Raw genomic sequence first — 14738 nt, 5'->3', positions numbered from 1 at the left:
GGCTCAGCCTCATTTGTATCTCAGCCTTCACAGTCACAGCCAAAGTGGTTCAGGAGTGACACTTAGCTTTCCTACGCCCACGTTTGTTTTGTCCTCGGAGTGGTATCAACACCGTTTGTTAGAAGGCATTGTTAAATATGACCGGCCATCTGAGAAGCAACATTGTTTTTAAATAGGAATCCAATTTTGCCCCCATTTAATGACTTCATATTGATTTCTGTAACCTCCACTCATCCCAAAGCACATGTGAGTGTGTGAGTGTGTGTGTGTGTGTGTGTGTGTGTGTGTGTGTGTGTGTGTGTGTGTGTGTGTGGGGGGGGGTGGTTATGAAACCTCATCTACTATCAGTTTCTATGTTTATATTAGCTATTAAGGAAACGATCTGATAGACCAGCATTTATTCATGTCAGGGGCAAACCTTTCAGCTTGTTTACCTCAATTCTATGCCTTCAATAGTAGCACCTTTAAAAAAACTGGTAGCACTGTTGTCAGCTTTTATTCTGCCAGCTGTTAGCTTAGGCCCCTTCCCTGCCATCTCAGATGTGCCTACTTAACACCATAACGTACACTGTCAGCATCTCAGCCAGTTGTTACATCTTAATCAGTGTCATGTTTGTGAAAGGGGCTACAGTTTACGACTTGTGTTCGTCGTTAGCTTTGTTTAAAGTTGTTTACTAAAACCAGAAACCCTGTTTGATTGGCAATCAACCGTCAAAAATGTTGAACATGAAAAGGGAAAGGAACGCAGTAATTAGCATTAAATCAAGCGTGTCAGGCCAACGTTGTAGCAGACAGCGTATGTTTCCATAACTCTTTGGCATCTCTCTCTCTCTCTCTCTCCTGATGGTTCCAATAGTTTTTGTTTCTCTCCGTCTCCCTCTCTCTGACAGAGACAGTGATGGATACAAGGACAGCAACAGCTGAGCTTGGCTGGATATCGTTTCCTGCCAACGGGGTAAGAACAATGTACAGGTGTGTGTGTGTGTGTGTGTGTGTGTGTGTGTGTGTGTGTGTGTGTGTGTGTGTGTGTGTGGGGGGGGGGGGGGGGGGGGGGGTTTGGGTGTGTGTGGGTGTGTGTGCACGTACAAGCCTCCCCTCAGGCAGAGGTTTGACTACACCTTATAGGCTCAATTAACTGTCAAACTCTTAATTACATCGCCACAGTGACACCAATGAACTGTGGAGAATAGAAAGAAATAGACGACTGAAGAACACGTTTCAACTGCAGCAAGGGAATGTGAGGATAGAATAGGTAGAATCTCCTGTTTATAGGTCTATTTTAGGTCTAGTGTGTGTGTGTGTGTGTGTGGGGGGGGGGGGCTTGGGGGAGGTGAGTGTCAGCCTTTAATTGGGATAAATATGTTTATCCACTGCTGCAGCACAGATGCAGAGAGTAATTAGGAGCCATGGAGGGACAGAGAGAGGGGCAGATATGGAAGGGGGGGAGCTTAGTCATGCCCATATTAACTCATTCATCACCCTAGACCTCTCCTCTTCCCTCTTTTCTCCTCTTTCTTCCGCCAACCTCCTCCTCCACCACCACCACCACCACCTGTCCACCACCACCACCACCACTCCGACCACAGTGGGAGGAGGTGAGCGGCTACGACGAGAACCTCAACACCATCCGCACGTACCAGGTGTGCAATGTGTTCGAGCCCAGCCAGAACAACTGGCTGCTCACCACCTACGTGGACCGGCGGGCCGCCCAGCGCGTCTACGTGGAGATCCGCTTCACCGTGCGCGACTGTGCCTCCATCCCCAGCGTGCTGGGCTCCTGCAAGGAGACCTTCAACCTGTACTACCTGGAGTCGGACCACTCGCTGTCGGAGGGCCGCGGCATCGAGTACTGGACCACAGCGCCCTTCCTGAAGGTACCACCCGTCAGGACCTCCAGGAACTCGAGTTTATTTTTCCAAAGGATAATCCGCAATCTTTGCTCACCCCACTTGGCAACACGACAATAAATAAATCAACCGGTTAGTCAACATGAACACGATTACCTTAGGGTTAACATGAACACCACCCGTTAACATGAACACCATTACTAAATAATTATTAGACCATTTAGTCAACTATTAATTAACTGAGTTGAAAACTTAAATCTTTTCAAATAATGGACGTCATAGGTGAACAGTGTTTCTGTAGCATTGGACTTGAGTGAGCGTTACAAGTTATCCTCACTTCAAATCACTTCATCAATATTACTTAAACTAGGAGGCTGATTATAAGTCCAATACACAAGTGTAAAAAGTATAATTCTTAACAGTTGTGTGACAGATCTGTAAAAACAGCCAAATGTCAAAACAAATTGCAGAATGTCTGATAGACAAATGCAGGTTATGGACAGACAGACACAGAGTGCTGACCCTGTAGTTAACGTCAGTGGAATGCCAGAGGTATTAAGAACCAGACAAATGGAGAGTTTAGCCAACAGGGAAACAATACAGTACCTAGAAAGGTTAGGCAAATGGTTGTCACATACACAATGGTCCATTTAAAGTGACTGGAAACAAAGAAATACCAACCACAGGCACAACACACAATACAAGTGGTGCAGGTTGTGTGGCAAGTGACAAACCTCGGCTCAGATTTAAGCCCGTCAGAGTCAGCGATTGCAATAAACGGCGCCGTTACCCGCCTGGTTTCCAAGAATAGCCGGCGCAATTCAGAAGCGTTACGTTGAGTGAGTTTATGATGAAGGTAGTCGGGGGTGGGACGGATGTGTCTATCGGGATTGCCTCACACAGCCCAATGTTTTATAGTCTGCCCACTTGTGTTTCTCAGAAGGAAACTCTTTTAGCTGATGTCCTGGAACCACCATCCTCTCGGAGGCTCTGGACCACTTACTGCCTCCACCAATCATAAGGCCAGGGAGTAGATAAGCATCAGGAACCATGGAGGCAGTGGGAACATAATGCATCCAGATGGGGATCACACAGTGGGGAAGAGCTTATCAACCAACCATTATAAAGTAAAAATTAGGGCTGTCAAATGTTAATTAATAGAAATTAACGCGTTAATTTCGATTAATTAATCACACAAAAAATAACGCGTTAAAAAAATGAACGCAGATTAATCGCGCTTCTATAGTGCCCTTTGACCCGGTGCGTCATTTGCGTTGAAGCAAAATGGAGGTAGACGAGAAGACGCTGCTCGGCCCCGTGCACGAAAAGTTCAAGTTTAAACTCCCAGACGGAACTGTAGATAGGAACACCGTTATCTGCAATCTCTGGAGTAAGGATTTTTCCAATCACCGGAGTTCATCAACCCTTAAATATCACCGCAACGCAAAACGTTTGGTAGCAAGCTCGCAGCTACGAGCTGCCACCGCCCCGGAAGCTGGCGCTAGCAGCCAGCCTCGTCAAGCCACACTCGACTGAGATGCATTGAATCTTGAGTGAGATGGAAATGTTATTTATTTGATCTTAAAATGCACCGTATGTTAATGAAAAACATGTTTTGAATAAAAGAGGCATTGAACTTTAAAGTCTATTACGTCTATTATTCATTGAATCACTCATCTGCCATAATTTACTTGAATTCAATTATTTTTAAATACTTTCTCGGAAAAATGAAAGTATGCGATTAATTTAGATTAATTAATCACAGAGCCTGTAATTAATTAGATTATTATTTTTAATCGCTTGACAGCCCTATTAAAAATATAAGTTGGGGGTCGGTATGGATTTGAAACAACCAATCAAGAACAAGATGGTAAGAAAATAAATGAACTGGAGAAGGCAAAAGAGATACGATAAGAAAAACGTTATTGTCTGTCCCAAGTGACCGAAATTCGTTTTTGACAAGGCAGGTTCAATTTACATGAAATAAATACATACAAGACAGAGACAGTCCTAAACAACGACAATACATGAATGCAGAATAATGCGAGCAGTGCAAAGAGATGACTAAATGAAGTGAGATATGTTATAGATATTTGTGACTGTTCAGTGTGGTGATGGCAGTGGGGAGACCAAGCATCAACACAAAAAGAAGGAAGTGTCGTGAACTATGATCGAGCAGATAGGCTGCTCCCCCTCTTCAATTCTCCTCCCCGCCCTGCCCAACCCAACACTGTCCCCTCTCCTCCCCAGGTGGACACCATCGCCGCCGACGAGAGCTTCTCCCAGGTGGACTTCGGGGGCCGGCTGATGAAGGTGAACACCGAGGTGCGGAGCTTCGGTCCCCTGTCGCGGGGCCGGGGGTTCCACCTGGCCTTCCAGGACCTGGGCGCCTGCATGTCCCTCCTGGCCGTCCGCGTCTTCTACAAGAAGTGTCCCAGCGTGGTGCAGAACTTTGCGTTCTTCCCTGAGGTACTTGGGGAGACCTCGTGTCTATGAAAAGAAGCGTGTGGACGGAACCACGCGTAACGTTAACCCCCCCACTCTTTTGAAGAGGGATTAACTACGTTCTATGTTCTGTCAAGTAGTGTGAATCGTTCTGTTGTTCACAAGTTATAGACTAGGGTGACTGGCATACAGTTAAATACAATCTGAATGAGAAAAAAAAAACGATTTGCAAGTTAAACGTACGGTTATTGTGTTTGCAATGAAACCCTGTATGCATACAGAGCATCAATGCAAACACATCACATCGTCGTTGACTATTTATTGATCATCGCCCCCCCCTCGACCCGCGCAGACGCTGACGGGGGCGGAGTCGACCTCGCTGGTCATCGCCCGGGGCAGCTGCATTGCCAGCGCGGAGGAGCTGGACGTGCCCATCAAGCTGTACTGCAACGGGGACGGCGAGTGGATGGTGCCCATCGGGAGCTGCAGCTGCAAGGCCGGCTACGAGCCAGACAAGGCCAACGTCTGCCAAGGTGGGGGAGCCGGGGGGTGTGGGTGTGTGTGTTTGTGTGTGGGTGTGTGTGTGTGTGTGTGTGTGTGTGTGCTTGGGTGTTTGTGTGTGTGTATTTGTGCGTCTTTGTTTGTGTGTGTGTGTGTGTGTGTGCGTCTTTGTGTGTGTGTGTGTGTGTGTGTGTATTTGTATGTCCTTGTGTGTATGTGTGTGTGTGTGTCTGTGCCAGGTGTACAGCTGTTTGTGAGTTTGCTATTTATTTTATTTTCTTATGATGTGCCAGCCAGGTCTTATCATAAGTCAGTCAGTTTTTTTCATTTGTCATTTTTACGTAAAGGTTTAAATCAAACAAGAATGGCCTTATTTAACCCATCCTACACGTTGAATGCCCATGTTTACCCCAAAAATTACAGGTATTTGAATACCGTCATATTCAAATACCTGTAATATGTCATACATACACAAACAATATCCCTGCATCAAATACATTTGCAAGAAAACAATAATACATTTAAATATGTTCACGAGAACCCTGAAATCCCAAAGTCCCAATGGTCCACCCTAGATTTCAACTGTGGGTTTTACTGCCCTCTCTGTCTGTGTTCTGGCCGTTCATAAATCCAACCAGACTAAAATAACCTGAAGCCATGTTCACATCAAAGCGAAGCTAATTTTCGCTGGTTCAATTTGAAAAGTTGAAGTAGAGTTATGTGAGCCTCCGGATGGTGTTATGAACCCAGACAGACGGCGCTGGGTTCTCCGACGTCTCTGGTACTTCCACAACCTCTCACTGGGGGAGGGGAGTGGTGCAATTTGAAGGTTTTCACAGTGTTTGACGCTGTGTGAATATATATGTGTGTGTGTGTGTAATTGTGTTGTGTGTGTGTGTGTTTGTGTCTCTGTGCTTGTGTGTATGGTTGCATTTGTGTGCATGTGCGTGTACGTGTGTGTTTCTGTGTGTGTGTGTGTGTGCTTGTCTGTCTGTGTGTGTGTGTGTGTGTGTGTGTGTGTGTGTGTGTGTGTGTGCCAATAGGGCTTCTCGCTTTGTATGAAAAGAACAGCAGTGATTGTGTAAAGAGGCTGTAGGTTGTCTGTGACTTCCTGTTCTGTTCAGCTGAAAGGCTGAGCCATATGAAGGCGCTCATATTTCTACGCTCCTCTTCCCTCTCTGTAACATCTATCCTTGCTTCCTTTCCTTCTTCCCTCCATCCTACTCTGTCCCCAGAGTCATCCTGTGCACGTGTGTGCACGTATACGTCTTTGTGTGTGCCTGTGTGTGTGAGAGTGAGTGTGCGTGCATGCATTGGTGATGGGATGTGTATGTTAGGGTAAAAAAAGGGAGATTGGTTCCCCACATGTTAATTTCTTTGGCGTGTTCGAGCCAGATTACCTCACGCAAATGAGTACCAAACTGTCACAGAGAGAGAGGGGGGAGGGGAAGAGATGAAGAAAAGGTTAGATAGAGTAGAGAAAGAGAGAGAGAGGTACAGTGTTCAATACAGATGCTTAGAAAAAACCAAGAGTCTCCATGAGGCTGAGTTCTTATTCATCATTTCGAGCTGGAATAGCAAAATCCACTCATCACCGACATGCAGACACCGTGCTGGGATGAGCTGCAAGGAGTTGTGTTGTGCGCTGCTGCATGGCCGAAGCACCGCCGTGTTCCTCTTCAGAGAGATAGGGAGGCAACGAGAATAACAGCCTCATGCACACAGTTTTGCAGTTACAGATTTTTCCCTAAGACACTCGGGGAGGGGGAGTGAAACGTAGAGAGAGAAGGAGAGCAGGAGAGAGAACAGAGAAACCCGCGGATAGTGGCCCCCTGCTGTTTCTCAGGTGGGTTTGGATGCTGCACTCTGAAAAGGTCCCAGTCATTAGCAAACACGGGAGACACGGCACAAGAGCACAAGATAAATGGACAGCTCCCAACCACCTTCCATTATAAATGACAGAGCCAACAGAGATTTAGGTACGGAAAAAAGCAGACATGATAAATAGCTTTGTCACATGTGACTGGATAATGGTGTTTCTGCACTCAGCCAATGATTTAGAACAAGGTGTGGAGAATCACTGCTCCGTCATATCGCCACCTCCTCACTCACATCACTTATTGATTATTTGACAAGAAAATCGAGTTACTGTTTGAAAAGCTGTTTGTGTTTGTTTGCGTGTGTGTGTGTGTGTGTGTGTGTGTGTGTAATAGGTGTGTTTTAAAGCCATGGGGTGTCGACTTTGATGCATGCATATTGGTTATAATTGTTTGTTGTAAATGGATTTCCCTTAAACACATAGACCATCACACACACATGCACACACACACGCAAATCTACAGAGTAAAACCTGAGAACTACAGCGTGCTGTGAAGCCACAATACTCTCTCTGAGATTAATATTGCTGGTCCTATTTATTAGGCACAAACACATACTGTATACACCCAGACACACTATTTCTATCTCTCTCTCTCTCTCTCTCTCTCTCTCTCTCTCTCTCTCTCTCTCTCTCTCTCTCTCTCTCTCTCTCTCTCTCTCTCTCTCTCTCGCTCTGTCACACCCACACAGCCCTAGAAACATGCCTCCAAGAACATTTTTTTTAACAATTGATCGGGGCCAATAAGCCCGGTTGAGAAGATAATCTGTTCTCTGATTGGTGGATGGCTTCCCAACACTGCTGCCACACGTTCCAGCAGTGATATTATATGTTTAATATAATTTATTGGTTTTCATTTTCTTTATAGTCCTCTCTCTTTTCAGTCTATCTATCTATCTATCTACATATACAGCAATGAGCAGTTCTGAATTGTTTGAATGCTGGACAAGAAAAGGAGGTTAGAAGCAAAGATAGAGGGACATATGGAAATATGGCAATAGGAATAGAGAGAGTGAGAGACTTGTCGCCATGGTGACATGCATCATGTGTACGAGTGGTTGTTGAATAAATGACCTCGGCAAGTCAAATCTATTACTCCATTCCATTCAAGAACGGAGCACACACACACACACACACACTCACATACAACATTTATACCGCACACCGCACTGTGTGAGGAGACGCAACCGGAAAGATCATGAGAGAGAGAGAGAGAGAGAGAGAGAGACACACACACACAGAGAGATACAGAGAGAGGGAGAGACTTAGAAAGGTAGAGAGAAATAAAGATTGAGTAGAGAGAAAGTAGAGAGAAAGAGAAAGAGGGAGAGAGAGAGAGAGGGAGCGAGAGGAAAAGATTAGAGAGAGAGAGAGAGAGAGAGACTTAAAGAGAGAGTAAAATAAAGATTGATTATGGTTACAATGGTGCCAATACATCTCACATAACCATATCATCGTCTAATAACTCCACTGATTCCTCATTAGAGTCAATTTATCAAAGAATATTTTTTTTAATTTAAAATTAGTTTTACTTTAAGTGAGGATTACAGGCGGATTACCTGAACCAATCAGGGAAGAGAGGCCCTGATTGGTTAGATTTATGTGCTCCCAAAAGCAAAGATATTAGGGTTTGGTGAGTTTCTACTGTTGAAGTATGCAGTGCTGTTCTGCTGCTTAAACAGGACGGGATGAGCTACATGAATGAATAATCATCCACAGAACTCCTCAATAATCACAGTGAACATCTTCTCCGTCACTCCTAATTGCAGCCCCTGGGTAATCAACTACCAGGATGCGCTGAAATGTGAATTACTGGATCTTAAAATCCAATGACGTACAGAGCATTATTGAAACTGTATATGTGAAGCGCCTGATATGACCAAGGATCTGAAATAATTCTGGTTGATAAGATAGATGAAACAGAAGATTTATTTTCCAGGACATGTTTAATAGTAATACTGTGTTCCTTTGAGAGGTCACCTTTCCTCTAGGTTTTCCATATCATACTAATGAATAATACAACTACAATGTAAAAAACTAAATTAGTGTTTCAGGATTGTCCAAGTCTTTGTGAACATTGACACTATCCTGTCCGAAAGCAAAACCGTTTGCTTCTATGCCGTCAAAAATAGTCAATGGGTGTTTATGCTTTTGTGTTTCACAGTATTCATTTTCTTGGATATTTGTTAATTTGAAATGATTCATTATTGTTCCCTTTGTGTCAGACTAAAATCTCTGGGTGGCTTTTGGGTATAGTGAAAAAAAACAAAAAGAAATCTATAATTACAGTAAAGTACTGTACAGCTGAGCATTGAATATCAATAGCGCGTAAACCATCAGTCTCTCCGTCGCGGCAGTCAAACACCACAGGGGAGACTTTGCTGGTGGAAGTTAAATTTAAATAAATGGAAGTTAAATTAAGTAAACCACCACCACCACCACCTGTCCACCACCACCACCACCACCTCCTCCACCACCACCACCACCACCACCACGTCCACCTCCACCACCACCACGTCCACCTCCACCACCACAACCACCACCACCACCACCACCACTACCTGTCCACCACCACCACCACCACCACCACCACCACCTCCACCACCACCACCACCACCACCACCACCACCACCACCACCACCTCCACCACCACCACCATGTCCACCACCACCACCACCACGTCCACCTCCACCACCACCACGTCCACCTCCACCACCACAACCACCACCACCACCACCTCCACCACCACCACCACCACCACCACCTGTCCACCACCACCACCACCTCCACCACCACCACCACCACCACCACCTGTCCACCTCCACCACCACCACCACCACCACCACAACCACCACCACCACCTCGACACCACCACCTCCATCGGGTTTCCATCGTCCTCCAAACCGCGTGCCCTTGGTGGCGATAAGGGCTGGTGCGTTGGCCGTGGTGTTGTTATTGTAATAACCCCCCCCGTCTTGTCTTCACAGCGTGTCCTCAGGGCACCTTCAAGTCCTTCCAGGGGGCCGGGCTGTGCCAGCAGTGCCCCCCCAACAGCCTCTCCACCGCCGAGGCCGCCACACTCTGCGGCTGTCGCAACGGCTATTACCGTGGCGACGTGGACAAGCCAGAGGACACCTGCACCAGTGAGTCGCTTTGTGTGTGTGTGTGTGTGTGTGTGTGTTTGTGCGTGTGTGCGTGTGTCACTTCATTCTGTGTCATCCTGTCTCTCCGCATTAATGTCTCTGTGTCGCCGTCTCTCCCTGTCTCTCGATATGTCTCTCTCTCTCTCTCTCTCTCTCTCTTTCTTTCTCTCTCTCGCTCGCTCTCTCTCTCTCTCTCTCTCTCTCTCTCTCTCTCTCTCTCTGTTTGCTGTCCCATAGTCTCACCCTCATTCGACATGGTTTAAAATGATGCTGTTTAACTTCCTCAGTGTGTGTGTGTGTGTGTGTGTGTGTGTGTGTGTGTGACTAAGGGGCTTTGCCATTGGTAGGTGGAGGGATTACAAGCGCGGACCTCAGAGCCGTGCTGGCAGAGAGCTCGCTAATACAAAACTAGAACATTTGCCGGTTCAATGTGGTTTCTATTTGCTACGCAGCCGCTCCAACAAGGAGTCTTTGGACGGATCTAGGTTAACACCATGGATCACTGTCCCTCTGTACGGCGAGGATCCTCCAGGAGTTCAAATATGCATATTCCTGCCTGTGTGTTTGTGTGTGCCTGTGTGTTGTGTCATACTGTTGAGGTGAGCTGCATGCAACAACTTATAATGGAAGGAAGGGGGGAGCTAAGAAAAAACACTTGTTCATTCATAGAGGTGTCAACGCTGATTTAGATTCATGAATGGAGCCTCTGTGAGACAATGACCTAGAAAATAAATGCATTTATTTAAGAGGGAAAATAACAGTGTTCCCTCCAAAAGCAAAGAACCAGATGCAAATCTATAGCCAACAGTTGTGTGATTTGCACTCTGCTCTTTATGATTAATAATTTGCGTCGGAGAAGTCGTTTGAATAGGAAACAGGAAAATAATCAAAATCATGAATCAGATTGACACATCATGCCGTGAACCTTTTTATTGTTTTAATGAAGACATAAAGAAAAGGCTCTGCATACTTTCATCATTATTCATCATGGAACTTTCTACGAAGACACGCGTGCATTAATGGTGTCCTGAAAGCAGATTTGTATGTAAGGGAGAGAGTGAACAAGGCCCAAACGAATTGCAAGGATAGCTTGTGTGGTTTCTACTGTGGTCTTGGATGTAGAACACACAACACTTTTGAGTGTAGTGTGTAGGATATTGTACAGTGTAGTGAAGAAATCATTTTTGATAAAAAGATATCTGCGGAAATATCAGTAATGTGAATGTAAATTGAAACGCCTGCATTATATGCCCTGTATTTTATCTCCCATACTTTACACTTAACAGATAACAATATGTGATTATTTTGTAATGAGGGAGGTATAAATACATGTATTTTGTTTGAAGAAGAAACACAGAGGTGAACTGTGAGATGAGACTTTAATTGACTTGCCTGAGACTTCCCAGGACCTCTGGGCTCACTCTTCAGTTGTCGGACAAAAAAACTTCAAATGAATGAACACCTAAGAAGAAGAGGCAGATTCTTTTCCTTGGGATGAAGGCTTTCTGTGGAGGGGGCCACTGAAATCCAGGCGCGAGACTTTTTATCGGCTATCGCTGGGCTGTCCTTAACTGATGGCATTATCACAGAACATCATAACCCAGCTCAGGACGTCTCATTAAAATACACCCCACATCAACCAGTATCCCCGCTGTCTAGGGATATAGCCTCGTCTAACTGGTCCCGAGGGGGCCGGGGGCAGGGTGGGGTCTGACTCTACTCCACAAGACAGACTTCACATCCTAATGACGGTCGCTCTATCTTCCTTTGTTCTTCTTTCCCAATTCTCTCTCCTCTACCTCCCTCCCTCCCATCCATCTCCATTTTCACCCCATCCTCCCTCCCTACCACCTCTCTCTCTCTCTCTCTCTCTCTCTCTCTCTGTCTCTCTCTCTCCCTGTCTCTCTCTCTCTCTCTCTCTCTCTCTGTCTCTCTCTCTCCCTGTCTCTCTCTCCCTGTCTCTCTCTCCCTCCCTCTCTCTGTCTCTCTCCCTCTCTCTCTCTCTCTCTCCCTGTCTCTCTCTCTCTCTCTCTCCCTCCCTCCCTCTCTCTGTCTCTCTCCCTCTCTCTCTCTCTCCCTCTCCCTGTCTCTCTCCCTCTCTCTCTCTCTCTCTCCCTGTCTCTCTCCCTCTCTCTCTCCCTCCAGGCGTCCCCTCCGCCCCCCGTAACCTCGTCTCGGTCGTCAACGAGACCTCAGTGGTCCTGGAGTGGAGTCCGCCGCGCGACACGGGTCACCGCGGCGACCTGGTCTACAACGTCCTGTGCCGCCGCTGCCACAGCAGCGAGCGGCGGGCGTGCCAGTCCTGTGAGGACAGCGTGGCGTTCTCCCCGGGCCGGCGGGGGCTGAGGGGGAACCGCGTGGAGATCAGCAAGCTGAGGGCCCACACGGCGTACACCTTCGACGTGCAGGTCAGGCCCCCGAGGGCCACAGAGCCGCCTCCAGCCATTAACATAAAACCAACGTGTGTGTGTGTGTGTCGGTGCGCATGTGTGTGTGTATCTGTGTCTACGTGTGTGTGTGTGTGTGTGTGTCTGTGGCAGTGTATTGTGGTGCAGTGTGTATTTCTCACATGTACACTAGAGTCTTAGAGTTTGTTGCATTTACCACACACACACACACACACACGCGCACGCACACGTTGGTTTTATGTTACTTATCCAGTGTACAGCTCGAGGGTTTTATTGATGCATGTGCGGTGCAGTCCGCGTTCTGCATGTTAACAGCGGATGCTAAGAGAATGAGCTTTAGCCAGGAAGAATGTGAACAATTACCACGATAGGGAGTAATTCATAATGTCACTTGCTGGACCATTGCCAGTCAATTCCATCTTTGATAATTTAATAAGCGATTCTGACCTGCAGGGTGGATGCTCCTACCATAGTTGTTATAATAGAGACTGAAAGAAATGCAAGGGAATATTAGAGTATTGTGTTCCACACCCAGCTGAAGGGTCTGGCTTTTGGTCCACAAGCAATCTCTAGGCATCCTTTAACCAGATGCATCGACACCTAAATGACCTGGATCTCTCTTCTTCTCTCTGCAAGACATAGCCTGCTTGATGACAAATAGTGCATATCTGTACTCCTGAGTAAAAGATGACAAAATGAGCAAGTACATACAATAATTGATCATAGAAATATCATAAAGTATACAAACCAACAAACAGCAACAAACAAGCTAAAGTATGTTGTTGCTTGTAGGTTCATGACAGACGCGCTCCTGTTCCGCTGTGGTTCAGGTCCCCACTGTATTCCCTTTGTAGGGCATGTTATCCATCATAATCAATTCAGCCGGCTAGACCGGCTAGTGTTTACTGCATCTTGTTTGATCTAAAAGAAGGGTACCACTAACTGAATACTGATTCTATTTTTTTTCTGAATAGGAAAATGTATCTTATCTGTTTGCAAATCAGAATCACGTCATCTTTTAAAGCTAGTGCCGCTGAAAATACGACACAAGAATACCCAATACACCAATAGTGATTGGTACTGCAAACACGATGATTGAACTCGTTTAGTGTCTCAAGCGTTGGAACTGAACGTCTACACAGACACAAACACAACAGGTTAGAGCTCATGTTGTCTTCAGAGCACGCTCATTCAGTTTAACGGTACCTGAAGCCTTGGAGATCACACCGAGCGTAGCGCGCACAAGAGGCTGCAGCCTGGGGGAGCAGGCAGTCCGATTATATGGCTGACCGTTAACCGCTGTGATCAACAGGCAATCAACGGCGTCTCCAACAAGAGCCCTTATCCCGCCCAGCAACTGTCCATAAACATTACCACCAACCAGGCCGGTGAGTGATTGGTTCAGGCCTCCACTTATGTGTTGATGTGTGTGTGCGTGTGCGTGTGTGTGTGTGTGTGTGCGTGTGTGTGGATTAGTGGAGTGCAGGGGACTATAGCGCTAAAGGTAACGAGGGCAAAGAAACAAGGGTGATTTATAAAACATGTGATAAGCTTGTCATCTCTTTTCCCTCTCTCTCTCTCTCGCGCGCTCTTTCTCTTCCCCCCCCCCTTATCCTCCCTGCACCCACCCTTCATATATTTATATATATAATATATATATATTTTCCTTGCATCCTTCGTTTTATCTTCTCTCTCTCTTTCACATTCTCTCTCGCTCTTTGACAGTGTAATTCTTCCAGACTATAAAGCGCCCGCAGTTATTGTGCCATCAATATTTTAAGCAGACAGACACAAGCGGTATTTCCAGCGGTGCTTGTGTTTAGCTTTAACGGCACTTTTTCTCTGATGGAAAACCCATCGTGTACGTCCTGAGTCGCAAGCAGCAGCCTTCCATATCAACACCATGAACATCCTTACTGTACCGACAGCTATAAGTCTCCTTGGATAAAAGCGTCTGCTGAATGCCCTGAATGTAAATGTGGATCTAACACTTCGATTGATGTCAGTGTCGGGCTTTCTTTATTTTTCTCTGTCCTAGAAAAAACTCAAATCTCAAATCAATTCTAAGTCTGTGGTAACATGTTGGGTCTAGTCAGGAGGGGGGGGGGTTGGTGTCATCATTGGGGCCCAGAGGTCCTGGGTTCGATTCCTTATGTCTATTGTCTACCTGGAGGCAGCCTAGGGTCAGATTTCAACCCCTGCCGGCTCTTTATTTACATTTATCTTCATCAAAGAAGGATATTAAAGATTTATCATGGCGATGATCAACATCGCTGCCATGGGCTGGCCTATTAAACAGAAGCTTCTAGAGGCCGTCCCTTGATCTGTAGCAGGCTAAGTGTTATAAAATACTTCCTTTGCTATGTTGAATTGCACCGATGTTTAAAATCGTCTCGTTGTTTGCTGGCTATTCCATTTGTTATTCTTTCGATTTTGATGACTGTGAGCTGATTAAATGTCTGCCATGTTGTATTCCGTTATGTTTTTCCTGAAAATGTGTGTCCGCTTGTCTCTATTG

General features: G+C 46.1%; 1 protein-coding gene across 1 annotated transcript in view; it reads left to right on the top strand.

Annotated features, from left to right (window-relative positions):
• The window catches only part of LOC307078046 (ephrin type-B receptor 1-like), a gene marked incomplete at both ends in the record, with an annotated part of 42721 nt that overhangs the window by 10442 nt on the left and 17541 nt on the right, over positions 1-14738 (top strand). Inside the window, 7 exons of the mRNA XM_079739624.1 lie at positions 891-955; positions 1587-1874; positions 4098-4316; positions 4645-4825; positions 9657-9812; positions 11958-12220; positions 13533-13608. Coding sequence (XP_079595750.1) covers positions 891-955; positions 1587-1874; positions 4098-4316; positions 4645-4825; positions 9657-9812; positions 11958-12220; positions 13533-13608 — 1248 coding nt within the window. The remainder of the gene's footprint in view (positions 1-890; positions 956-1586; positions 1875-4097; positions 4317-4644; positions 4826-9656; positions 9813-11957; positions 12221-13532; positions 13609-14738) is intronic.

The sequence above is a fragment of the Pollachius pollachius genome, assembly GCF_949987615.1.
Source record: "Pollachius pollachius genome assembly, chromosome: 7".
NCBI lineage: Eukaryota > Metazoa > Chordata > Actinopteri > Gadiformes > Gadidae > Pollachius > Pollachius pollachius.
Note: the sequence above shows the minus strand (reverse complement) of the source record. Positions and strands in the feature narration are given on the sequence as shown.